Source organism: Azolla caroliniana, unplaced genomic scaffold (assembly GCF_043228905.1).
Source record: "Azolla caroliniana isolate FFs.n. ecotype wild unplaced genomic scaffold, voAzoCaro1.0.p SCAF_5, whole genome shotgun sequence".
Taxonomy (NCBI): Eukaryota; Viridiplantae; Streptophyta; class Polypodiopsida; order Salviniales; family Salviniaceae; genus Azolla; species Azolla caroliniana.
The window spans coordinates 5,848,744-5,875,093 of NW_028230440.1; the positions used below are offsets into that span (position 1 = coordinate 5,848,744).

The 26,350-nt window shown below is 36.6% G+C and overlaps 3 protein-coding genes across 7 annotated transcripts; 1 reads left to right on the forward strand and 2 right to left on the reverse strand.

The window, feature by feature from the left end:
* Positions 1–133: 133 nt before the first annotated feature.
* Positions 134–2,518, forward strand: LOC147863896 (28 kDa inner dynein arm light chain, axonemal-like). The gene is made up of 8 exons (XM_087319875.1): positions 134–298; positions 677–756; positions 875–956; positions 1,052–1,132; positions 1,378–1,464; positions 1,848–1,955; positions 2,094–2,141; positions 2,265–2,518. The coding sequence occupies exons 1-8, from the start codon at positions 140–142 to the stop codon at positions 2,409–2,411; spliced, it is 792 nt and encodes a 263-aa protein (XP_087176001.1). The 5' UTR covers positions 134–139; the 3' UTR covers positions 2,412–2,518.
* A 5,071-nt stretch (positions 2,519–7,589) lies between these two features.
* On the reverse strand, positions 7,590–15,852 carry LOC147863897 (uncharacterized). 4 transcript variants are annotated; one of them, XM_087319777.1, is made up of 9 exons: positions 15,693–15,852; positions 14,997–15,102; positions 14,417–14,497; positions 12,512–12,664; positions 11,909–12,013; positions 11,710–11,820; positions 10,694–10,882; positions 8,733–8,846; positions 7,590–8,637 (listed from the first exon to the last, which is right to left on the reverse strand). In XM_087319777.1, exons 1-9 carry the CDS (start codon positions 15,791–15,793, stop codon positions 7,999–8,001), a joined length of 1,599 nt encoding a protein of 532 aa, XP_087175903.1. In that variant the 5' UTR covers positions 15,794–15,852; the 3' UTR covers positions 7,590–7,998. The 4 variants fall into 4 exon arrangements, with proteins under 4 accessions (XP_087175903.1, XP_087175904.1, XP_087175906.1 ...); XM_087319778.1 differs by lacking the exon at positions 14,417–14,497; XM_087319780.1 differs by lacking the exon at positions 14,997–15,102 and having other exon boundaries at positions 15,693–15,848.
* Positions 15,853–18,699: 2,847 nt separating this feature from the next.
* Positions 18,700–25,627, reverse strand: LOC147863898 (Aldolase superfamily protein). 2 transcript variants are annotated; one of them, XM_087319783.1, is made up of 13 exons: positions 25,487–25,627; positions 25,195–25,294; positions 24,956–25,034; positions 24,746–24,821; positions 24,563–24,646; positions 22,594–22,698; positions 22,430–22,510; positions 21,707–21,771; positions 21,529–21,598; positions 21,367–21,444; positions 19,369–19,466; positions 19,036–19,171; positions 18,700–18,953 (listed from the first exon to the last, which is right to left on the reverse strand). In XM_087319783.1, exons 1-13 carry the CDS (start codon positions 25,604–25,606, stop codon positions 18,807–18,809), a joined length of 1,239 nt encoding a protein of 412 aa, XP_087175909.1. In that variant the 5' UTR covers positions 25,607–25,627; the 3' UTR covers positions 18,700–18,806. The 2 variants fall into 2 exon arrangements, with proteins under 2 accessions (XP_087175909.1, XP_087175908.1); XM_087319782.1 differs by having other exon boundaries at positions 18,700–18,959.
* Between the last annotated feature and the right edge of the window lie 723 nt (positions 25,628–26,350).

Consider the following 26,350-nt stretch of genomic DNA (forward strand, 5'->3'; position numbering starts at 1 on the left):
ATCAATCTCTGTATATCCCCTTCCCACAGATTTGCTGTCGATGCATATATAGCATCCGTCCATCCATCCATCCATCCATCCAGCAGGAAGGAAGGAAGGAAGGAAGGAAGGAAGGAAGGCCTTTGCAGGGACAAGTAATATGGGAGAGTCCGGCACTGCAGCCACAGATCAACAAGCGGCCCTCAAATCAGACGATGCACGTGCGGCATGGCCGTCCCTTGTCAAGTACAACAACCCCAGCGTCGTCACCACCAAGGACTCTGCTTCCCTCTCCCAACACAAAGACAAGTTGAAATCTGTATGCACTACTTTGTACTGCTTTTAAATATATGTGCATCTGTGTGTTCATTTTCTTGTATGTATATATATATATATATATATCTAGCAGAAATTCTAATTCACGAGAAATAGATGATCGTTTTACTCTCCAGACATCAAACACTGTATTAAACCATTATAGAACCAAAAGTAACACATTTTCTCTTAGGGTTATGTGTGTAGTTGAGAGATGAATACATGTTCCAGAATTTTACAAATCAAAGGGTGCAATTGAGAGTGCGCATTGTGACTCTAAGAGAGAGAGGGAGGGAGTTTTCTTACATTCTCCATTCTTAATACTAGTTGTATATCATGTGTTTATTTGGATACATGGCACATGCACACACACATACACTAGAACAAGAAAGCAGGCGCGGAACAGCAAAAACCAAGCATATTGCAAACAGAAGATGTCCTGGATTCTCTTCTGCCACCAAGGCACGTTACATTCTCTTTGCAAAATGAAGTGTTGTTACGTACATTATACATGCATATGCATTAGATATAGACAATTATAGGATGTAAATAAGTACTTATGTTGTATGCAAACTAGCAGGATATGGTCAGATGAAGGTGCTAAGTATATCCAACATGTCTCCAGCTCCCCTGCAACTAGGCTCGATGTTGTCAACCTTCAGGCAAGATGTCAAAAAGACATAGTTACTGTTATCTTACTCCAGTTACTGCTATCTTACTCGGGATTCCCAAAATGTTTGCATTCAATGATATTCAGGAGAAGTTGGACCAGGAATTGCAACGGAGACAAGCTCGTGAGACAGGAATTTGTCCCATCCGAGAAGAGCTCTATGCCCAGGTTTAATTCAACTTATTAATGATCATGACACCTCTAGTTAAAGGGATCAATCTTGAAATATGTAAGGGCCAAATGGAAAAATGTATGTGAAGCTCTTAAGCCTTACTGTCTTCAATGTTGGGTCGATATGAACATTGTTGCCAGGAAAACAATAATTTGAAATCTGTTTATATATAAATTTGAAGGATTATAAACATCAAATCCTCGTGTGATATATATTTGCTTTAGATTTTTGTATCATGCAGTGTTTTGATGAGATCATCCGTCAAGTGACCGTGAATTGTGCTGAGAGGGGCCTCTTGCTCCTTCGAGTGCGGGATGAGCTTCGAATGGTAGTAAAACATCGAGTGCTGCCTAAATTAATCCATTATGAACATTTGAAAGACTTCTAGGGTATGTATCATTGCAGATTCCTTCATCATCAACCTTTGCCTAGTTCCAAAAGGCTTTCACATAGATATCTGAGACAGTTGAGTCATGTAATTAGCTCTATTAGATGAAGCTGATTGTTACACATCTTCTGGCCTTATGCAGAAAATACCATAGTTTCCTGATCAATAGATCAAGCTATAGTAATAATAATGATATCTAATATTGGTTTAACAGCCATTAATTCATAAGACCATTTGGTAAGCTGAACAGTATTGATTGGTTCTAGTAAAATAGGCTCGTGATCTGGTCTGACTAATTATATCTTGAAGCAATTTTCCAACAGACCATTGCTGCATATCAAACTCTCTACGAGAGTAGTGTTGCATTCGGACTAAGAAAGGCTTTGCAAGCAGACTGCGGGAAAGTTAACATGGAAACTCGAATTCAGCAGGCAAAGCTTTTTATAACCCCCAAGAATCTAAACTCTATAAGTTAATCAGGGATTTTCTCTGGTATTTCCCCTGAGAAAGATCAAAGATACTCAAATTGATTAGCTTTTTTTTGTTGTTTTGGATGTTTAAATAAACAGTTGGAGATTGAAATCAAGGAATTGGATCGCCAAGTTGCAGAATGGAAGGTGGGCTCCTTTCATTAGATTAATAAAGAATTTGATGCGCCGACTTGTCATTCATGTGGTGTCCACCTTCTTTACTTAAACTTTCTTCTTGTTTGATGCATCACAATAATATGCATAATACAGAACAAATGTGATCTCATCGAGAAACGAGAGAGCGAGCGGAAGGCATATGATGACAAGAAACACGCAGAAGAGATCGCTTACTATACCAAGTCCAACAAACAATTGAAGACTCAGCTCGAAGCTTTCTTAGCTCCTGCAAAGAAATAACTATGCATTTTTTCCAAATCAGAACTGAATCTAATTAATATCTCATTGAGTAGTCCTCTGTGGTTGATCCACAGCATATACATACTCTTTTGGCTGATGCAATTTTTTGTATTGATGTACAAGATTCAAAACATGAGACACTTAATGATTACTGTCAAAACATTCAAAGGAATTGGTGAAGTCATGTAGATATTCTGTAAAACTAACTGACGAAGATGGAATACTCTCTTGGATTTGTCTCAACTGACAACACCTCAAGATGTGAATATTGCCAGGGTCTGGGACATGGGGAAAGAGGTATTAATTATTATGGGGCATCCTTCACTAGGCATAACACACCTAAGATAGCCTTGGAATCACACACTAAACTGGCTTAGATGCCATTAGTAACCTTGCATGAAATGCCTTAAGTAATTTCCAATGAGGAAGAATTAGTGTTAATGCAGAAATGAAGAAAAGGAAAAGGAAGAATTGTAAAAACATGGGAATACTAGTTTAGCATCAGAATGCTTTTCTACACTCTTTAGCCTTTCTGGTTTCAATTCAAAGCAAAACATAGTTGGTATCCTAAAGATTGTTGGCTTACTTCGAGTAATGTCAATGTTAGGCAACTAATGAGGTGTGATGAAGTTTTTTGGCGTACTTCTTGGAATGCCAATGATAGGCTATCTAAAGTGATTTTAGCCATAAAAGTTTGGGTGGCACGATTATTTGCTTGCTTCCTTCATGTGACATTCATGCTTGGCAATTTAAATGCATACAAAATCCTAGATATTTATGAAAAATAGCAAAGACCACGGAAAACCAATGCTACAACACATCCAACTATTTCTATTTTGTTGGATGTCATTTTCACTTTCGCTTTTGCCTAATGTAGTGTTTGAAAGTTTGCTTTTGCTTTTTTCTTCTCTAATGTGTTGTTCTCTCTTTTCTTCTCTTTTCTTGTGAACCTATGCTCTAACCCCTTGGGCTCCAATTGTCGTCCTTGCTAATGACAACCACATGCTTGCCTCCCCCTTGACTTTGCAATCATTGTTTCCTTGCCATCGTCGTTGACTTCATGGCCACAATTGTGAGGTTCACATGACATACATTAAGGACCAAGCTCAAGGAATGGAATGACAATAGGGATACACTTAAGACACTTCAATCATAATGAATTCAAATGTATGTTTCACAATATTATCAACTCCATGTCAACAATTTCCTCATTGTAAAGGAGTTGAAAAGTATTTTCTTGAACCTCAACATGAGCAAAAAGATGTTGGAAAAGCTCTTTCGACCCTCTCGAATCTTCTCTCATGAGATGGCCGTAATAAAGTAGCTTGCTAATATCCACAAAGTTTCCCATGAGAGTCTAGAATGCACCATGGCACGTGAACATAGAATGGACACCTCAATGAGGGTTTTGTATTTACTCCTGAGTGACAAAGAATATTGATTCACATACATGTCTCATCGAGGACATGGGGATTATAGCAAGAGTACGCTTCATACGTTTCTCCAAAACTAGTGTTACAAGCTTACCTTGTTTTATCCGTAGGATATTGGTATGATGGTGAAGCCGGTCTCACATTGGAGCCAACAACTAACAAGTGGTGGATGAGTCTTTATTACAAGCTTCTTCCTCGCTCTAGGTAGCTTCCAAAAACATGTGTTGCAAATAGACATACCAAAGGATAGGATCAAACGTAACATGGGAAATCACTGTGGGGTTGTACTTACGTTGAAGTCTCTTGATGACTTCAAAAAAGTAGGTTTTTTTTGTTAAGATCAAGACCATTAGGCCAAATCAAGATACTTACCAAATATTCAAAAAAGTTGGAGGATCCTATTGAGCTCGCTCAATGTTTCAAACCATATCATTTAGGCACCCCATTCTTAGAGGAGGAGAGTTCTCTCAAGTGGTGGTAAAAATCATATGGCACCAAGTTTATATTGATCTGAATAAAAATCAAGGTCAAACTATTTTGAGCATGCATCGGAAGAACATGCAAAGGTTGCAAAAGAAAGGTTCTATTTGTTACAATTACGGCTAGGAGAAAATGGTAAATATCTTACAAGTTCTATCATTAACAACTTGAAAGTTTTGGGAGTAGATTTAGTTATAATGAAGTGGTGAAATTTTCTCACGTTATCACCGATATCCAACAACATTATGAGTTTACATGCAACCTAGAATTTCAGGGAAGGTATATTTTGTAAAACATGTCAAACTTTTGGTATATTTCAGGGAAGGTATATTTTGGTAGTCCTTTGATATTCTAAAAACCTCGTTAATTGTCCAAAGCATAAGTACATATAAGACATTTGCATAAATCTACAAAATATCATAGAAAATGCAATTTATTTTTCTCATAGCTTTCTATGATAAAAAGTTAAAACAAAAGTAGCATCTCGTAACACTAAGTACAAACCCACATAATATCAATATCAAAGAAAGATAATATATCAGCACGTGAGTACATATTCATTTATCAACATTATGTTGATGTAAACGACCCACTTCTTCTAATATTTCTACCTTTCAAAGTAACAAAACAGTCACTGTGTATCATCTCTTTAAAATTTCTCTTATTTGGTGTATTGATTACCACAAAATTTAAGAGAGGTTGGTTTTTTTTTTCCAAAAAAATTACTACTTCCATTAGTTAAGACAATGTACATAGGATAGAGGTTGGTTTTTAAGAGAAACTCTTTTAGTTGCAAATGGTTATATTATATATATATATATATATATATATATATATATATATGAAACAACTTCTCATCCTCAAAATAAAATATCATGTTTTACTTTTACATATATATTGGTGAAGCAATGTATATGAATCCTTCCTAAAATGATTGCATAAAGCATGTAACTATTCCTTTCATGTAGCTTTCAATCCATAATAATTAATTGAGAAATACATGTTTTTTTAATTAGCAATAATTTATCTTTTTATGTGATATATCTCATATTGTGTACACAAGAAGGGGAACCTCTTTTGCCTTTTTGGTGGGCAAACGCTCCACTTATATAGAGGCCTCAAATGGGCAATTACACATGCATGCATGGTGCTTAACTATTACACATGATGGCCTCATGAGCAACCGCATGGGTTGTGTGCATGGTGCCTCGCATGGCCTCTCCACAATATGTTTCTTACCTTATACTTATCAATTTAATTAAGACAAATGTATCTCTCAATTAATGTAATGGGTATGTATATGTACCCTCATGCTTGGTTAATTTAAAAGATCTTGAGATCTTGCTATATATTGTTATATGAAGCCTACCATTTGTATAAAAGCCAAGTTTGTTGCTTCATGGCCTTGTATTTTTCAAGATATTTGTTGGAGACTTTTGCCTCGATTACGATAATCCATGTTGTCGTTTCTCATAGTTGATACCTTTTTGTTCCCAACTTAGAGCCCCTTTATGAGCCTTGTTATTTGGTATGACTTGGTGGACTCTTATGCCTCAATGGTTGTGGATTATAGCCAAGTTTGTCATTGGTCATAATTAGACTAACAATTGATTGACATTGACCCTTATAATTGTGCCACTAGGCCAACTTTGATATGTTACAAGGTGGTTCACTTGACTAGTGATCCCTATTATACTAAACATGTCCCTTCAAACTATTTGCATGGTTTCGTGTCAAGAGATGTTGAACATTAGACACATTAGAAAAACTCAAAGTAGCCTAAAAAGTAAACCCTATCCTCCAATTCTTAATGGATTGGAATCACAATAACCAAACAACTATGTCCCTTGGACTATATTGATACCAAATCAAATTGTATATCCTAAATGTATCTTAGAGTATGCATCCCTAATTTCCAATTACCCTTTTTCAAACTCGCGAATATTGCATACACTTCCACCACCTTAGGCTAAGTTTTTCCTTGTTCATGTGCGATGGATAGGTTCAAGTGATCCTAGAGTGCCCTACCTCTTGGTTAGCTTTCCCAACCCAACATAGGCCATGTGCCTAATTCATCGTGTCAAGTTGGCAAAGCCAAGATCCTCTAGGATTTTCCTCTTATATGGCACTCCCAATTCTACCTCATGCACATACATAAAATCCTATATAAAATGTAGAACATATTTGGGAAGCTATTTGGTTCACTTTTCCAACCCCAACCCTCAGGCATATATTGTAATTCCATGTTTGGGTCCCCCTAAAAGTTCTTTATAATTGTTTTCTCTCTCTCTATTTATATTTCTCATTCGCACTTCATCCATTCATTTTGTGAATCTTGCTTTCTCCATATAATTGGGATCTTTTTAAGTTTTGATGTTATTATTGTCCACATTGCACAACCATATGCCTAATGAGATTCAATCCATTGATGAATCACTCATGTATGATCAATGTCTTCGAGATGTATTCCTCCACATTTTCATTTATTCCCTTAGTTCCATGATGTTTGCACATAATAAGAAACTAGACTTCTCCATCCATAACCACAAGTGGCAACTTGTCAAATGTTTTGAACTTCTACCATTCAAATAAGTTTAGTTATAAAACTATTCTCCTCTTATCTATAGTTTACCCACTAATAAGATACCACCAACATATAGGCAAACACCTTGGCATGCAATGGGATTGAAAGTTTAACTACTAAGAAACTACTACTAATTTCACTATTATGAATGGTTTAGCCTACGACCTAACAAGAACTAATAGGCTCATTAGTGTTCTTGATTATTTAAACAACTTTGTCATGTATTTGTCAAATTTGGGTATTGTGTTGATCAACCAATAACTTGGCATTCATTAGTTTTGGCAAATTGATATTAGGTTCCAATAAAAAATCCAATAACTCAAGAGCTAACCCTAACATTCTTTATTGCTTATAATGAGACAGTACACTACAAGGTGCTTTTTGTACATATAATCTTGTCGCATGTGCATCTATGTAACATTGAAAATGCGTGAGAAGGATGCAGATAAGACAAGTGCTAACATGTAAAAGGGTGCACTTACTAACATCTAGCAAAGATACTACTAGTGGCCTATATCTACTTGATACAAGTGTAGACTTTCATAGAAACTCTTAAATTCCCCATCATATGCATCCCAAGGCCAAAACGCAGATGCTATCGTGATCCAACAACACATAGATGGGATTCACTTCCCCAATCCAGTTGCACAAGCCAGTCCAGAATCTATGGTTACCATAAACTAAGAAATTGCACGTTGCAATAACATTAGGCAAAGGAATAGTTGATCACATTACAAGATTAAACTAACTCATATATAATACACACTTTTCTTTTGTGCATTCTTGTGTACATTCTCTATTTGCTAACTCTGCTTATTGGCTTGCAATCTGCTTGACATGGACAGAATTTATACAGAAATCCAAGTCTTCCTTTCTGACCATATTGATTGCTCTTCTAACTCCCTGTGACCGCCAATTGGGATCAATAAATACAAGACGACCTTGCACTATTGGAGGGATATGAAACAATTGAAATGCTGTTGACAGATCCCCTCTGTGCTTGATGTGAAGGAAACATTTAAAAACCTTCTGCCACTTCAGAAATATTCAGCAAATTATAAGTTTGTATCAGTAGTTCACATCTCTCCAGCTAACTGACACTTAAAACATCATCATCACTTGTGAGAGATCCATACAACAAGTCATACCCACTATGATGAGATGGGTATGCAGCATCATCAGCTGGTGGATGTATTGTCTGACTTTGGGAGCTATGTATCTTTTGGAACAAATGCCTTAAAACTTTCTCTCTGTCCTCCCATGTCAAGTGGGAGATGTCCACCTTTGGGCCACCTAGTATTCTCACAGGTACTTGTTTCAAGCTCTGCATAATGTTAACAGGCATATTCTCCACATTATTCTTTGATACAGGAACTTCTTGGCTAGTCATTTTCCGGGTTGGGAGCAGCTGAGGGCTGGTCTTGCAGCGGATTAAAGGCGAGGATGGTGAGGCACCCCTACTGGCAGCGATGAGCCGATGAGAGTTGGTGGTGGACATGGTACTTATTGGCAGAGCCATTCTAGTTACTTGGGCTGTGGCTCGAGATGACATATTATTAACTGGAGCCTTTCTTGAATGCTTTTTTGATGTTTGAATATGTTCCATGACATGATGCAAAGACTCGATGAGGAAACTTTCGACCTCCCCCCGTTCTTTCAGCACTTGCTGTGCAAGCTGCCTCACTTTCCTCAGCTCATGGATTTTTGATTGTGCCAACCGCTTCAATGTCTATCATAAAACATTCAATGGAGATGGAAATAGCAATATCAGGAACTAAATCCTTATTATTCATGTGAGATACAATAGCAGTTGATGCATTGAACCTGTTTTTCAGCCTGAAGAGCTGCTGTCCGTTTCTTGTGCTCTTCTTCAATCTCTGTTCTCTCAGCACTATATTGACGGATCACTTGACCCAAGCTCTTCTCTAATTTTTGTAGCTGTCAAAACCAAGAATCAAGTCTCTCCTCTTCTTTCTTTTTCAAAATCCAAGAATCCAGGGTGAACAGAACTAAAATGCACTACACAAGGGTACAAGATGTATTTCTTTTTCACATTGGGGCTACACCCTAATTTTAATCGATTTTTATTGACCAATAGACCCTGATTGAAATCCCACAAGCTAACAACTAAGTTATATGTGTTTGGTCTTTCTATTTTTATAATCACAATCATATTAATTATGAAAAACAATACAGAGTAAGGTCAGTCGATCACCATAAAATACATAGAATTTATAAACCCTTCTCCAAACCATCACACTGAGAACAAGCCATGTTGAGACATGTTGAACAACAATGCAAATTGGGCATCATTAATTGAACAAAGATGGAAATCTCCCCCATCCCAAAGAGAAGTGCCATATTACCAGTTCCTTCTTTAAATATGTGGAGAAATTCCTATAAAATAAGAATGCATTGCAAATACACCAATCATGCCACGATCCGCAGAATCTCAGAAAGCAAAGACAACACTCAGCCAATGGTTGAAGTATCTCATCTGTACTTGAACAAAAACCTACTGGAGAGGAGAGAGTCTGAAACCCATAATAAAGTCCCATAGTCCAAAACATTAAACCAAACATTACATGCCTATGGACAATTGCAAGATCTATGTGAATACTGCACAAAATTTGTCTCCCTCAAGGATGGCTTACCACAGATTGTCCACAACTTGCCAGAGGATGGATTCAAATAGAGACTGAGGCAGTGCTCACAAAAAAATATGCCAGCCCAGAGTTTCCCCCACCATTAGAGATTGAAGCAGGACATGCTCTTTGAATTGGTACCTATAACTGAATAATTTTGCAAATAATGTGAAGGAGAGATTAAAAATGCACATCAGAGAGAAGTGCATTGTTATTCGCACCCATGGAATATTCTAGCGCCAAACAAGATATACACCTAACAGTGATCTCCTGGAAGAAATACCAAATAGAGATGGACTTCACTTCCAGTGTTTATACCAATCTATCACGCATTTTTGAAGACTCATTTGACTCATTTCAACATGTACATTTTCTTCAGTTTTGAGTGAGCTCTATAAAGTAGAGTACCATCATAGTTGTCTACCCTAACCACTTCAAATATTTTTTCCTCCGCCTCATTGAAATTTCATGTTCTTTTTTTATGCATCCTAAATAGGTTTGTGCATACCATGGAGTTAGATACAGTTTATGAGACCTATATGCATGTTGCTTATATTGATACTAATTTTGGCCCTTCAAAAGGAAGTGGGAGAAGATCCTAAGGAGAGATAACTGCGAAACCCTTCAGGAATATGAGCATAAAAAAAAAACAGGGTAGAAACTGAACCGTTTAAAAGGAAACACAGTTCAACTATTTAGAGAAAAGAACGCAATGTTGTACTTGAGGCGTATTTCATCAGAGGATGAATAACTTCAATTGCTAGATAGACAATGAATGAGACTCACTTCCTCGTCACAAAGTCCTATGGATCTTCTTGCTTCTAGGGTGTTCGTAGGGACATTGGGTGAAGTTAAGATTATGTGCACCTAAAGGGTTTCACGTTGAGGATGAAAATACTACAAGTGCATCTGGCATAATAAAAATTCATCTAGACAAACATATGACTGATTGGATACATAAGCAATCAATCCACATGTTCTTAATGTAATCATTATTTTTAAGCCTCCATGTTATAGATCTCACTCAATCTTGCTGATGATGGTTTTGACAACAAAGATAACATGACATAGTAGGAAAAGGCCATGTCAATGATCATCTTTTGAACACTGAGAAAATCCAGGAAAAAAGAAGAGTTATACCTTATTGCTATTGCCAGAAATACATCGTGCCTGGGTAGAGCTCCGTTGAAGGTGGAGAGCTTCAGCTTGTCGTAATAAATCAACATCACGAGCTAATTTTGCTGCTTCTAATTGCAAAGAAGATTTTTCCTTTTGGAGACCATTTGTAACTTCAACATGCATCCTCAACTCTTCTTGCAATCTCTCATTCTAGAGAAATGCAAGTTGAGTGCCATTGTTATCAGTTTCTTTGCTAATAAAAAAGGTACTGCCTTTAAAAAGAGAAATTCCATGGAATAAAACACACCGAGTAAAGCAAGAAATAGAAAGTGCCAAAAGGTTTGATGACCTAACCAAACAGCACACTTTTCATGCAGGATTCCTCCAAAATTAAATGAGCCTTTAAAGACACTAAACCAGAAGGCCGAATCAATAAGGAAAAACAGAATGGTTTTTTTCTCTCAATGATTTTTTATATTCTCTCTAGCCACACAAAGTCATTCCTTTATTTCCTGTGCTGACTAAAATTTCATCTTGATCACTCTGGTTACTATATCCTCCCATTCAGTAATTGTGAATTTTTTTGGAAGTGCAACTAAACCAGGTATGTCAGCAAGAGTGACAAAAGAGGTCATTTATGACTCTGATGAGCTTATAGTCTACCTTCACGAATTACATTATCTCGTGTATTGAACAGCAACCTTCCCCAGAGGAGGGTTCTACTCAATTTCAAATAGGGAATCCTCGATTGTCAGACATGTCAATCCCTGCTAAATTCTGAGCTCCATCAATATACAACATAAAACTGAGTATCAATAGGTGTAAAATTCCCAGAGTGGTTAAAAGTTTATCCATAGAGGACCATATCTCCAGAGTGATTTGATCTATTACTAAAGGGTAAACCACCATATGCAATGTAGTGATTTAGATATCCCCACCAGAGACCGTTCAGGATAGCTCCACAATGTATATACAAAAACGAATGAACATTTGTATTACACATCTTTCCAACAGTGTTACGGATTGAAAAGACCAACATCTTGAAGAATGTGCATAATTTTTGTTCCAACATGCTCCTCGATCTCCTTTTCAAGTTGAGCATGGATTTCAGCTAAACTCTTCTCGTAATCCCGTTTCAAATTATTGCTCTGAAAGATCACATCCGCATCATTATGTCATCCCCAGTTTGTTCATGATTGGACAAAAAAATCACAATTGTCAATAGTCAGAGCATACCTGCTCCATGTATTTCCTCTCAAGTTCCACAAGGTTATTTTTCTCCTTTTCTTGTTGCTCAATCAGCTGTTCTTTCCTCCGTTTAAGCTCTTCTTCAATTTCAATCTGAACAGTACAGAATCTAGCAGTTTAGGTGATTATTATATCATCTCTTACAAGACATTACTGCTTGATTGACTCCATAAAGAAGATATCCATTGCAAATCCGCATTTCCATGTTAACCGAAACTTAAATGACTTTGACAGGTTGACCACCTGTTGATTAGAAAATGAAAATGAAACTATATTGGAACACTTGATTTCTTCAATTTCTATTCTCATTCATGTTGTGATTTCAAGTAATTTTGAAACACCCACACAACAACTTATGTCTTCCAAAGCAGAGGCAACACATACAAAGTTTCCCATAATATGGAATAGTGGAGGGTGCTCATCTAATTTTGGCAATTGTATTGAAACATAGACTTCCACGATTGATATATCACACTCAGAAAGACCTGGGTAATCCAGGGCAGATCACTATCACACTCAAAACGACCTACGTAATCCAGGGCAGATCACACTTTAAACTGCAACCAGAGTTCAGGGAATTTATATATTTGCCTGGCAAGTACGGAACTTATGGAGAGATTGAAGCTCATCCTGCAGTGTATGTAATTGATTAACAACTTCAGCTTTTTCTTTGGTGAGAGTTCCGGTTTGCTCTTTTAGTTTTTCCTGCCACTCTCTCTGAATGCATATGATATATTCTTCTTTCTGCCTTACATAAAAAAGAAACAGAAAGACATTAAACCTTAGCTGTGCATACATTTTTATATGTCTTCAAAAGGTGGCTCGGTGACTTTCATTTACATTCATGTCTATTTATGTCTAAGTAATGAAAAAATTAGTGAAGTCATCACGTTGCAGTTCATGATCCGAAAATAGTTTGGTTCCTTGGTTCTTAATAGAATCAATCTACCATCTAGAAAGAAGAGCCCTACACTTGCTTTTCTGTTGTAGGCATTTGTCTAAACCTCAATTATCAGAGAATATGACTGACTTGACTGATTGACATCAAGGCCAAAAAGAAGAAGGCACATCTCGAGATATAACTTCGGAACTACCATTTTCAAAGAGTAGATCAGCTTGATTCTTCCATGAGGTTTCTTACTAATGGAAGCATGTGGAATAGCTAAAATCTAATTAAGACAATGTTTTGCCCAATTAGATGGCAGGGAGGGGACTGCATCTTTTGAGATCAGAGTTGCTTATCCACAATTCTTAAAAACATGGACAATTCCATTTCTGAGAAGTGTTCTTGCATTTCAATGCGTTCTAAATTTCATCATGTTCCAAATCTCTCTCCTCTGTGTTGACAATTTCTCCGCTCTCATGAGAAAGAAAGCAAATGCATGCAGAAAATCTTAGAGAAATCCTAAGCGTAAGCATGTTAAGAATAATGGTAACTTAACTGTTATGGATTTGTATATTGGTTATAAGGTCTTATTTGAGCAATCAAATGCAAGAAAGATAATCTGCTATAGTTCTCTTTCACACTTGCCTTCCTTCTTTACTATTGAGAGATAGGAATGGGGCTTAAGAAATTGGCCACTCACAATACAATGGATCTTCAAAGTATCAAGACCGAAATGGTTAATGTCTGGATTATTGCTATGTTTAACTGTGCATTGCAACATAGCATATCTCAAGATTGGAGTACGAATTGGATCAAAACTTACATAAATGATGTAAATAACTATTGGTAATTCTCAGTTCTCTTATGGAAAAGCTATTTGGATTTATAATGACACCTACCTTAAGTAAATGGGCTGAAAAGAATGGTAGGAGGGCTTACAAACAAGATGCTTTTCAAAACACCATAGTATCATCAATCACCTTGTCGTCGTTAACTGCTAATGGAAGAAAGTCGTTTTGACAGATAACAGATTCGGCTTGGCTTGTACTAGTTTTGATGCCATACGAGTGGAGTCTAATCACCTTTGCACATTACATCCAATGCAACTCTATGAATCTAAGCCACTCTACTTGGGTGATCTGCCTTCGATCAGATTAGAACCCTTTTTACCCGCATTTTTACCAATGGCATGGTATTTAAAATTATTGTATCATAGGTAACTACACAAGAGCATTCGTTGCTACACAGAGATAAGTGGAAAGTATATGATCATAATATAGTCCTAGGAAGGATTTTTGTCAACTCTCTAGCATGATGAGTAGCTCTCCACATGCCCCTGCATTAGCAACATTAGAGAGAATGTGGAGTCTTATCATAGCTAGCAAAAATTTGCCATATGTTAAGAACAAACGTTTGTGCTTCATGATTTGACAGTAATTTAATTTTGCATTTTGCTTTGGTTCGTTTTCAGTTTCTACCATTTCTTTAGGTTTCTCACAAGAAAGGAATCCAATGTTTGAATAAATTAAAACTTTATTTTGCATCATCTTCTTGAGCAGTAAGTGAAAATTGTCTCTGTATTCTTATAAAAACGATACAAGGAATATTACCTCTTCAAGCTTCAACTCAAGCTCATGCATGTATTCTTTGTCACGTCTTAGGCCTTCCTCATAAAACTCGGTGCTAGCAAACTACATGCCGCATACTCCAAAAATATAAGTTATGAAGCAAAAAGAAAAAGTATATACATTTAGATTTACTTTTATAAGAAACTTATATATACTGACTAGTAATATTTACACTTATCAGCACCAAAATATCCCTCACCAAAGAAGTGACATTGATAAAAGTACTCGTCAAAGTGATGAAAGAAGTGATTTCAACAATACTACCCAACAAAAGTAAAACACCATCATAAAGGCTGTCCCAAAAATTGTTTTGCATCAATTCATGTAATAGTCAGAAATGATTCAGCATGAAGAATAATAGTATTAGTAGAAACAAACGATATAATGAACCTTAATCTAATCTAATTCTTAACTTATTCATGACCTCAAATCTTACACGAGCATGAGGCTAAAACAAATAAAAAAAAGTTTCATGGAGCTAATCGAATGGATCTTGCTATCCACATCATCGATAAGAATTATATAATGTTCTACTCATTTCACTTATGAAAGTAACCCTTACTGCTTCTTGTTGAGTCACATCTCGATCTGCTTGAACTTTGTTATATTCTGTAACCAACCGTTCAATGCAACTTCTAGCTTCCTCCAGAGCATTTTTCTGCTCCTCACTGTTGACATTGCCAACGTCTCTCTCTCTCTCTCTCTCTCTCTTTCATAAGACATAAAGTGTGCATATGCATGTGTAGTATATATAGAAAATAATACTGTCCTCAAACAATGGCTTTAGTTAGCTTGTTAACTTGTAGTAAATATGTGACATGAGAGGTGTAATCAAGAAACACTGTCCAAGTAATATGAAATTTTGATTATTTCAAGTGTAGTCCACTACATTCTAAACCAGGACCTATCCTTGGATTCAGAAAATGAATTAGTTGACATCAATATGCTTCTCTTTAACTGTCTTGCTAACAAGAATATGACAATGATTCAGCCACCTCCTAATATAAACCAGTAATTACTTCCTCAAAACTTGAGCGAGTCTCTGAATGAATAATAATCGGATACTGTTTCACAAAAAATGAACTTTCCTCACTCGTTAGATCATGCTATTCATTCTAAACAGGAACCCATTCATCCGTATTTACAGTGAATCAGGAGATCAATTGGAGAGTTATTACAAGCATATAAATTCCCGCTCTCCCTCCCATTTTGAACTATGATTAGAAGCTGAAAATGATTCTGAGGAACTAGCACTCACGTGTAGATGTTGCTGGTCCTCTCTGCCTGTTGCACCTTCTGGATGACAGAGGCCACCTCCTGGGCCAGCGGAGTCGACTCCTTCTTCATGGCTGCATGCATACTCCACCTCCCCCTTCGTCTATGCCATCGCCATCGCCATCGCCATCGCCAATCGAAGAGAGAGAGGAAGAGAGAACTACGTTGAAGCCAAGAGACGCGCACCCCGCCCACCCTCAAATCTGTTGTTTCTTTAAATCTTTGTTTTGGGAGAGGGGTATGAGCCATCATTTGTTTTGTTTGTTTTGGTGTTTCCTTCTGTGTTACAGAGGAGGGTATATATATAAATAGGCCTTTGTAAAATGAATAAAGTGTTTCGATGACAAACAAACCATGAATGAAATCTTTTTCGGGTCGGGGGGCAGGGGCCTTCCTCGGGCTGGGCTGGCTGGCCTTTCCTATTAGGATCTTCTCATGGGGTCACACTTTCAGATAGTTTTCGATCTCTTGATGTAATCGGGGGAGGGAGGGTTGGGTTGGGGTTGGGGTTGGGGTTGGGGTTGGCATGTTTGGTTATCCGTATTCGAGACAATTTTTCGAGAGGTGAAGAGGACATGTATTTGGCAATTTGAATCGTAGCTCTCGTTTTTGGAAACCTCGGGGGCATTGTCACCTTAAAGAGTTCTAAATAAGCGAGCTAGTAAGGCGTCATAGTTTACCTTTTCCTGTTGGTTTTCCTATCACGTGGCCTCTCAAAATCTATAGGATCTTGATTGAGATCCCAATGTGATATGTCATTTGGTTATTTGTGGTGGTTTTTGTGTTACATATTTAATATGACTCTATTATTGATAGAAATGATTGCCTTACTCCAATACAGGGCTTCCGTAACTCTCTCTTCCAATTGCTTCTTCTTGGTTCTTCTTTCGATGGGTTAGAAATGACCTTCTTGTTTATTTAAATAAATTTAGGTACTAGTGGTGTTCTGTCTTATGTATTATTATTATTGCTCTAATTATATCCACTACAAACAACCGAACGACCTTGCGGTGGTCATTCATGTAATTGCCCACCTTGTCATTCAACATGTTGATCCTTTTCACATACAATGGTGTCATTACTAGGACCTCCTTGCCGTTCCCATTGTTGATACCTTCACCTTTGTTTGGCTTTTGTGGCATTTAATCACATTTTATTGTTGTTTAGTTTTGCCTTTCCGACTTTTTATTTTTCTAAAAAAATAAATCATCCATTGGTATTAAACTTGAGCAAAACAAAACAGTCCACTATATGAGTATTGCAACATATTTTACTAGAAAACTCTTGAACACTCATGTAGGCTTCAGCAATCCAAACACATTTAACATCCATATCAAGCAAGGAATTACAACCAACAACATTGGTTTCAAAAAAACCCCCTCTTTTTCCAAACTGAATATGGTTTTACCTTTCCGACTTTCAAATTTATTCTTCCCATTAGCATCAAGTGCATATTCCATTTCTAATCTTAAATATACTTTGTTTGGGATCCAAGATAGATAATCTTGCACATGGATTATAAAAGTACCAGAGAATTCATAGTGGCTACATTACTCTTTGAAGGTTTTTAATGGGTTGTTTCCCTATCATGTCTTGAAGGTCCCAAGATATGGCTGATCGTCATTAGCACTGGGCCCGATTCGGTTTCTTGGCCTTGAAACCAAACCAAACCATTTATTATAAATAAAAACCAAACCAAACTTTTTCAAAATTTTGAAGCCCTTTAAACCAAACCATTTAAAGAATAGGAGAAACCAAACCGTTTACGAAAAATTTAAAACCAAACCAAACCATTTTTTATTGATATTAATCATCATACTTATTATAAATTTGTGTGAGAAAATCATCATAAATTTATTCATCATACTTATCATAAATTTGTTATCATACTTATCATAAATTTTGTCATCATAAATGAAAAGGAGACTCTAATATAATGCATATAAAATTTAATAAGTTAAAACTAGAGTTTAAAATTAAAAGTTGAAAGTTGCCTATAGGGAAAACTAGAGTATTTTTTAATCTATAAACCTTTAAACCTTTAAACCAAACCACATAAACCGAAACCGAAAAGCCGATAAACCACTAAACCAATAAATTCAAAATCGAACCAAAACTGATTAGTAACATTTGAAACCAAACCAAACCGTTTATTTATTTTCGAACCTATAAACCGTCAAGACACAATTTTTCGGTTCGGTTCGGTTTGAGCCGAAACCGGGCCCATTGCTAATCGTCATTGAAAACTTTTTGTCTAGGCATCCTCCCTTCCCAATAATTCCTACCACAAGCCCTCACATAAGGATCAGTTTTTTCCATCTTATTTACTTGAGCATATTGCTTATTCAACATGCTATAGCCACATTTGAGTGTAAATGGTCTCACATTTGGCAAATTGAGCACATTTTCTTATTTAATGCACAATCTATTCACAAATATGAAATGTGTAGTTATATCATGCATGACACGTTTATTTCTAGTTTTGAAAACTTCACTCATTGTTTTCAAAACCTTTGTTATAGCAAGACTTGTGAAGCTACAATTAGTACAATATCAAAATGTAAAGAGCATGTTTTCCTTAAAAGAACTAATAGTGTTTCTATACTTGAGTCTCATGAAAACATGCTATAAAAAGCCCCTAGCTTTAATCCAGTTTCCAATGCAATTACATGAGCATTATAAGGATGGAGATGCAAGTGGTGATGTGCTTCTTGCAAAACTACTTGTGACATATTTGACCATATGCATTGACAAATGGAATGGTCAATAGTGTAACATGATCATAATCCTTTGTCAGTTTATTCAATTCAGCTACTAAGATTCCCAAGTCCACATCTTCTTACTAGGAATTACATAAAAAATAACATATTAAAGTTTACTTAAAATGTCTCATACTCAGTTATAGTTTCTTTCCATGCATGAACTTAAAGAAATACAGAGATTGTTAGATACAGAAAACATCCATAGTAATCTTAAATGGGCGTAACACATGAACCAAACAGTAGAGGTTTTATTTATGGAAGGCAATGAAATTGTCAAAATACACATTTCCAAACATGTAACGCAAATGGTTTAATGTATTTATATTGTAAGTGTTTCAAACATTCGGAGGCGGCCATATCTTGGCAAAGTAATCTTCCAAACGTTTCCTGTTGCTGATATACCCCTCCAACCCTTGACCTAATAGCTCCTCGGCAGCAGCGCCCAATCCCTCAGCAAATCTTCCTTGATCCCAACTCTGCAGCTGCAACTTAAATGTGTATTTGTATCACAAGTTTGAAATTAGATCTTGGAGAATAAGCACACACATAAGGGGTAGCTCCTACCTCTTGCTCGGTGAAATTAAATGTTTCCGCTTCACCTGGGCTAAGTAGCCTAGAAAAGGAGTACTTGTCATCCCTTACAACTTTGGTCTCTTGTAGGGATTGTAATAACTTAAGAGGCACAATCACATAATCAACACTGAAAATTCAAACATGCCACTTGATAAGAAGCATTTCATCTAATGCAACAAATAACTTGTAGGAAAGTTGTTCTGTATTCCTCTCCTTTTATCTAGTATATTGTGACACTTAGCCAGACACTATCAAACGTCACACATCACTAGTTGTTAACAGTTAAAAACATATTTTAGATATTGGGAGGCATCTGTTATCCACCCGAGAACGCTGAAAAGATCTTGTTTATTTCGAACAGCAGCCGCCATTAACTTTGTCTTTGATTGACTCTTGTGAATGTAATAATATGCTTTTCTCACCTGAAGGCAAAGGACAATATTGATCAATAACTCTCCACCATAAACTAAAAGAAAACTAAAAAAGTTGTTACTGATCTTGCCAAGAAATACGACAGGAAGTAGACAGCTTCACCAACAAGAGCACTCTAAGAGTTTCAATGGGAATCCGGACAACAGATGCTAGATAGTGACTGTGAGGACCCTGAAGGGCTAGGGATGACTGGTCAATATAGGTGACTCCTAATCCCAACTATGTGACCTGGGTGTGAATTTCCTGTTTCAAGTATGATACAGGATCTGGATCCATCAATTCCAATTCATAACTATCATAATCTACAAACAATTAGAATCTTCCAGTACTAAACTGGGTATCCTATAATCTAGTGATATCCATCCCGGCTTCTCTTCATATGGGGGGCTCACAAAGTTGGATAAGTTACCAAGAGGTCGGCATTTGAGATAGCTCTAACATTTATGACGTCACCGTCTCTCAATGTAAGTTGCCAAGGTTTAGGGATTCTTTTAGTTGCAATAAAAAACCCTATAATGCAGAAGAATGAAACCCTAGAAAAGAGCGCAGTGCAAACCCTAAAACTCGAAATACAGATAGACAACTGAGCTTGCATGAAGCCCAACACAACTTATAATAAAATCTAAAACGCAACAAATATCAAGGATCAATCAGCTGCAACGTAAACCCTAAAATACAGCATAAAGAAACCATAAAAAGGGAACACATTCAAGGGGTGGGTTCTGTTGTCCCCCCCTCTGTTCTTCGCTTTCTTGTGACCTCATCCATTTTTTGGGCCAGACTTTAAGTTTGGATTACCACGTTTCTGGTCTCATTTAGAAGACCTTTGCTAGTTTGTTTGCCATTTCGTTGAGTAGGATCCTCTTCCGTGGAACTCTTTGAGCACTATGATTTTTGGGAATCTCTTAAAACCTTCATAGCATCGATATGGCTTTTTTAAAGCAGTACGAAATCCTCCAGATTGCCATGAACTTAATGGTAAGGAGTCATGCTATTGTTGTTTATGTCTTGGGTTCGATTCCCAATTTTCTCATCTCTCTCTCTCTCACATTAGTACCATGGTCCCATAGGTCAAAATTGGCCTCTTTATGGATGATAAAAATTCTAATTCTAATTCTAATGAAGTTACAGGATTAATGTTTCTATCTAAATGAGGGGTGGACACAGGGTCTGCCATTCCAGGAATCTTTTTCGTTAGATGTAATGTTTTCGGCTCAACATGATGAAACGCAGATTCAAATCTTCCAAAATTATAAAACTCAAACAAGAAATTTTACTTAAGTTGGACATCCAAAATCTATTGAAGAAGCAATTCACAACATGTTATTTGATTGCAATGCTTATAGTTCACAGTGCAGTGGTGTTTCTCCTTCCTTAGTCATCCCGAATTCCCCTAGCAATCTTTCTTAGCTAAATTAGTGTTTCTCTAGGATATTAGCCTACTGCATGTAGATGAAATGATACAAGCTGACATAAAATACATGAGTTGGATATTAGCCTACTGCATTGGCTTCAGCAGAAGATACAGACAAAATCTGCATTGCATTTTTATGTCACAGACACCAAGATATTATAAATTTTATGTGCAGAATAAGCAAACATTCCAGGTTTTTGTTGCTTCCATCTCTGTCTCACTGGTATTATTCGTGCCATTCTGTTGTTGATTTATACAGTCAATCACATCTCCATAAATTCTACCAAGTGCTCCAACTATGCATCTACACATATCTAGGGATTTAGCTTTAGTTTTCAGTCTTTTCAATTTACACACACCAACCCAGGATCAGGTGTCTATATTACGAGAGATATTCACGATCATGTTTCCTGTAACGTACTTTAAAGTTTCCTTCAATTAGAACTTTTTTCCAGTTGTGTTGGTTAAGCATTTACCAAAGAAATACCCGGATCTTCTCCCTTCATCTTGGACGCTTCAATCTCCACATCGTTAGAATTATTTCTGGACCAATCCTGCAGGGAACCAAATATATAGCAGGAAATAAATCTAAAATTAAATGAATCACAAACTTATAGAAAATTATAATTATGACTCACTCGCAATCTACCAATGAAGATTTGTACAACAGAAGCACCAGCTTGAGCAGCTGCAGCAGCTTGAGCAAAACTGTGATACACAGTACAGAGAGTAGCTTGAGGAAACTGTGACCGCTCAATCTTCTCATAAAGAATTCTCTATTCGAACTTTAATATTCTTTTCTTGCTCAAGCAACACCTGTAAACTAAAGTAACATGTGTCTGGATACCCTCAGCTTCTAGCTGCCTTACAGCCTCAATTCCCTATAAAACGAAGTCGATCATTTGAAAACATATTAACATTGAAGAAAGTCCTGCCAAATATAGAATGCACAATAATCTAAAGCTGTGATTGACTTTTGATCAACAAATATCCTGCTTCGAATCACAGAAAATATAGTTGGATCTATACCATGCGTTTATGTCAAGAAAATTTATTCATCTACTAAAACGTTCAAAAGAAAATCAGATGCCGCAAATTAATGTTAGATTTCTAAAACCAGTAAGATGATGTTGAAATTCCCAATCACATCATTTTATAAAAACGTGAGACCCGACCCCTAAGAATACAATGAATTCCTTTCCGCAATATTGTCCAAAGTTTCTTTATATTAATAGATTTCATTAATGCCAAGCAAATCATTGACAGTCATGCCATAGATAATGTGGGCGAATTCATAGCGACAGGAGTTAAAAGCGCATCTGCATCTCTTTTATTTTTAGTTTAATTCTACCTTAAGGAGTTGGGAATCAATACACAATTTATAAAATTGTAATATCTTATCCAAACTAGGCATTCTTCCATGTTCCATAACTAGATATACTAATAACTAATATCATGCACAGTTAGCACGAAGCCTCCTATTGTAAGTTACCCATGGGCTTTTTCAAGGGAATGATTTTAAGATCTTTAAACACTTACTTGCCATGTTGCAGGAATTTTGAAAAGCAGCCTTTCTGTTGGAACGTCTACCTCCTTATATAGTTTAACGAGTTCATGAACCTAAAACAATATTATCCAAAGTTTTTGGAGACATTATTACGTCGGTTAGAATATTGGATTTTGGAAATCAAGATTCTTATTACCTTGGCAACTGTCCCAACCATATCATATGCCAATTTGGCATCTACTTCTGTTGAGATGCGGCCTGGCACAAGCTTTGTTAATGCACTTCCTACATTGACAAGTGCCTGTCATTAAAAGTCCAACTCATCATGTTAGGTGATCCCTCGACGCTTGCAGTAGCTTTAACGTTTTCTTTTTTAACCAATGTGCAATGCAAAGCTGTCACCAACTGCATACAACATCATCACTTTATGGTTGAAATGTGCCCCTAAAAAGGGAGAGTTCACCTCATACATGTACATCCTGGAGTAAGGTAAGATATTTAATCACTTGGATAACTGGGCTTTCCTGAGAACTAGTATATGGCTAAAAAACTCTTGGATGACGCAGCCATCTATCCATTTTTGGTATGAATCATTTAATCAATACATTTTAATTGAGTAAATAAATAACAAATTAGCATTCTGGTAAATGTATATTAGTTCAGAGTGATTGCATATTCTGTCCATTTGCATGTAAGATCATTTTCAATTTTGAAGAAGGTAAATGCAATTTGTTAAAATTTGAAGGGGTGTTATTGGAGTAAGACAATTAGATGTAATCTTAAGATAGTTCACTTCTCTCAGTCTTCAAGATACAAGATTACATCTTTAAGAATCTATAAATCACAAAATTAGACTGAATGAATCTGGACAAGACTCTCGAAAAAGTTAGGTATAAAAATGCTAGAATATGTGTCATCATTCCTTTCTTGCAAGTAAATATCAGTATTTCTATAAAGCAAAAATGATAAGAGGCAAAATCGGCAAATTGCCAAGTAGAAGACGAGAAAAAGTCACAATATGGATCTGACTGATGTTCAAGTTCAAGTTTAATTTAACAGATGGAAACCTGATGGCCATTTTTATGTTTTAATTGTTTATTGGCTTCCTCTACCAACTCTAATTATCTACAGACTCTGTCGTGATTGGAGACATTTCCATGTTGGAATGGCCTATGTTGGACATCCTTCAAAGGCGGAACTTGCAGTCCATCTATACTTACACTATCACAAGCTTAGCTGATGGGAATGACTCCAACCTTAGGCACTTATATTAATTTATTCAAGGCAGAAGTTCCAGTTAACCTAAGCTGACAACATCATGAGCTTAGCTGATGGGAATATCTCATACCTTAACTAACACCTTTTGATTTTGGTTCATTGTTCTCCAAGATCAGAGAACATTTTCAGATGTAATGTCTCATGGAGTCTCATGTGCCAAATTAGCCCCTTAAGAGACATTAATATATCTTTCTTGAGGAGAACCATTGATAGAAGGCACTAAAAGTTACATAAACATGCAAACCTTTAGATGGATAACCTACTTGCTAGCATAAGAAAAGTAAGTAAAATCCAAAAGAAGGAACTAGTTTATCACAGAAGCAATGAAAAGAATAATGCAAATGTTTTCTTAAAACAGACAATATTGAGACTTGCAGCAAATACAACATAAACTAAGAGCTCGTTTTGCCAAACACTATTGCATCGTTACTCCAAAATTGTCCTTATATGTAATCTTATGAGATGTCTTAGTTTGAACATTCTTCAAGTTCGGGTAGATAATAAAAATCAAGATAAAGATGAAGCATGCTATTTTAGACGAATCTCTGAGGTCCCCAGAGAGCCCCATTCTTCTAGATTTACATACGTAGACTTTTGAAAAATGTCAGTTTGGGTGCCCTCAAAGAAAAAAGGATTAGATATTTGGATTGAACCGCACATCATAAAACCACAACCAAAATCATGATTTGAACAGTGGATGGTTCTAATCAAATTAAAATTTAACAACATGGCTAACTATACATATCCCTGTACACTAATGAAACTACAGATGATGAAAGCATTGATATACTTATCGACATGTGTGTTGCATATGTATATATGAAGGCGCAAATATTTTCTTAAACAAACTGACTTGATAGAATTGGTTTGGTAAGATTTAAGGGTACCTTATCAGTGAAGCAGGCTAGCCTACTTTCAATTGAATCCTTGAGATAGCATTCACTATAGGCCAATGCTGTCTCAATTGCACTCTGCAAAAGGTATCACATTTGAAGCTCCTAGAATTTGTGGCAATTATACAGGTACAATCAGTTAATCGTTGAATAAACAGAAATGGCCAAAACACCAACATTGAACTTTGTTTTTGGAACACTTGCAATCCCGAGCAATAGTGATGAGCTCACAGTAGCTGCAGTAGGTGGAAGCCTGTGTAATAACAGAAAAAGAAGAAGAAGAAGATGATGATGATGATAGGTATTCACATTAATGTGGAAACTGGAAAGCTAAAATGACATTAAACGCACATTAGAAGGACTAGGAGGGTCTGTAAATTATTTCACCTTTCAAAATCATCGAAAATAACTGTGTCAGGGACAATCTCGCTGAAGCCAGAGATGGCATCAAGTTCAGTGTATTCAGCTGAAATTGGGATGGAAAAATATTCAGATTATTGATTTCATACCATCTAGAAACGCATTCACACATACATACACACATACATGTACGACGTAGGTATGAATGTGCATGTTCGTGTGTATCTATCTACATATGTGCGTGTACACAGTTACGTGTTTCTTGCCTGTGTTGAGTGTGGCACAGATATTAGAAGACCGTATGCATGACGTGGATCGGAGACCACAACTCCTCTTCCTCCCCGACCAAGATGTTGAGTGAATTTCCTGCAGTTAATCATACGTTGCGCTGCATCATAACTAGCTACAGAGCGCAGGAATTTAGGGTTTACGACTACTTAAATCAAGCGAGAGGTCATCATAACTAGCTTAAAGAGCGCAGGGTTTTCCGGAATGCTACTAAATCAGGTGATTCGTACTAAATCAAGAAATTATGAGAGCAGGGAAGGGTGCGCATACATTGGCCAGAGAGGAGGTGCGCGAGCGCATCCCATTCCATCCGCTTCCGCAGATCTGCAGAGGGCGGCGAAGAGGCAGAGGCAGAGAGAGAGAGATCGAGGAAGAAGCAGCTGCCGCCATTAACACACACAAAAAAAACTGACACGCTCTGTCTGTATCTCTCTCTCTCTCTCTCTTAATACTTCAAAGTTTAAAGAGTAAGTTAAGACGTAATCTCTGTTTTGGTCCAAAATATATATTATCCAAAATTCAAATCATAGTACATACGTAATATACTCGAATGCATTGGAAAACATTCTTTTCCATACGACTGCAAACGAATGATTATGTTATCCAAATGTTTTTGTAAAGACTTTTTACCTTAACTTTCTTACCTTTTAAAAAACAATTACCTTATAATAAATAATGAATACAAAAGTATGGTAAACACCATACTTTGAATGATTGAAACATTCTCGAATGCGAATGCACGTATGGTGTTATGGTTCATACTATGATCCAAATGTAGTTGTAGTTAAATTTTTGTCGTTCAACTTTTAATCATATGTTCTCGTCTTGTTGTTTGGAAATCACTCCCTAAAGAAAAGTTATGTTTGGTCTTGTCGAGAAACCACTTACCTAAAGAAGTGAGTCGTACATAAAGTTGTAGACGTCCTTTTCCTCTATTTCTTCTAGTAGGTTGTTCTTATGTAAGGCATTGGGGGGTTACCTTGGACTGTGGCTTCTTTCTTTTGTTTACACAAGCAGGATTAAAGGGCTTTCAAGCGAAACTCTTCCCCAATGACTTGCTTGAGGCTCTTCCTTGTGCCTCTTAAATGCACAATCTGCACTCTATTTCACTACCACCTTGTAGGCATACACTTA

Coding starts and splice junctions, on each gene's coding strand:
- LOC147863898 (XM_087319782.1), bottom strand. CDS start 25,606: ATGGCGGCAGCTGCTTCTTCCTCGATCTCTCTCTCTCTGCCTCTGCCT. Junction 22,699..24,562: donor TAGCCTGCTTCACTGATAAG/GTACCCTTAAAT, acceptor TTTTAATGACAG/GCACTTGTCAATGTAGGAAG. Junction 21,772..22,429: donor AAATTCCTGCAACATGGCAA/GTAAGTGTTTAA, acceptor TTCGTTTTATAG/GGAATTGAGGCTGTAAGGCA.
- LOC147863896 (XM_087319875.1), top strand. CDS start 140: ATGGGAGAGTCCGGCACTGCAGCCACAGATCAACAAGCGGCCCTCAAA. Junction 299..676: donor ACAAAGACAAGTTGAAATCT/GTATGCACTACT, acceptor CACATACACTAG/AACAAGAAAGCAGGCGCGGA. Junction 1,133..1,377: donor GAGAAGAGCTCTATGCCCAG/GTTTAATTCAAC, acceptor TGTATCATGCAG/TGTTTTGATGAGATCATCCG.
- LOC147863897 (XM_087319777.1), bottom strand. CDS start 15,793: ATGCATGCAGCCATGAAGAAGGAGTCGACTCCGCTGGCCCAGGAGGTG. Junction 8,847..10,693: donor TTTCTGGCAATAGCAATAAG/GTATAACTCTTC, acceptor TGGTTTTGACAG/CTACAAAAATTAGAGAAGAG. Junction 8,638..8,732: donor CTCTTCAGGCTGAAAAACAG/GTTCAATGCATC, acceptor GTTTTATGATAG/ACATTGAAGCGGTTGGCACA.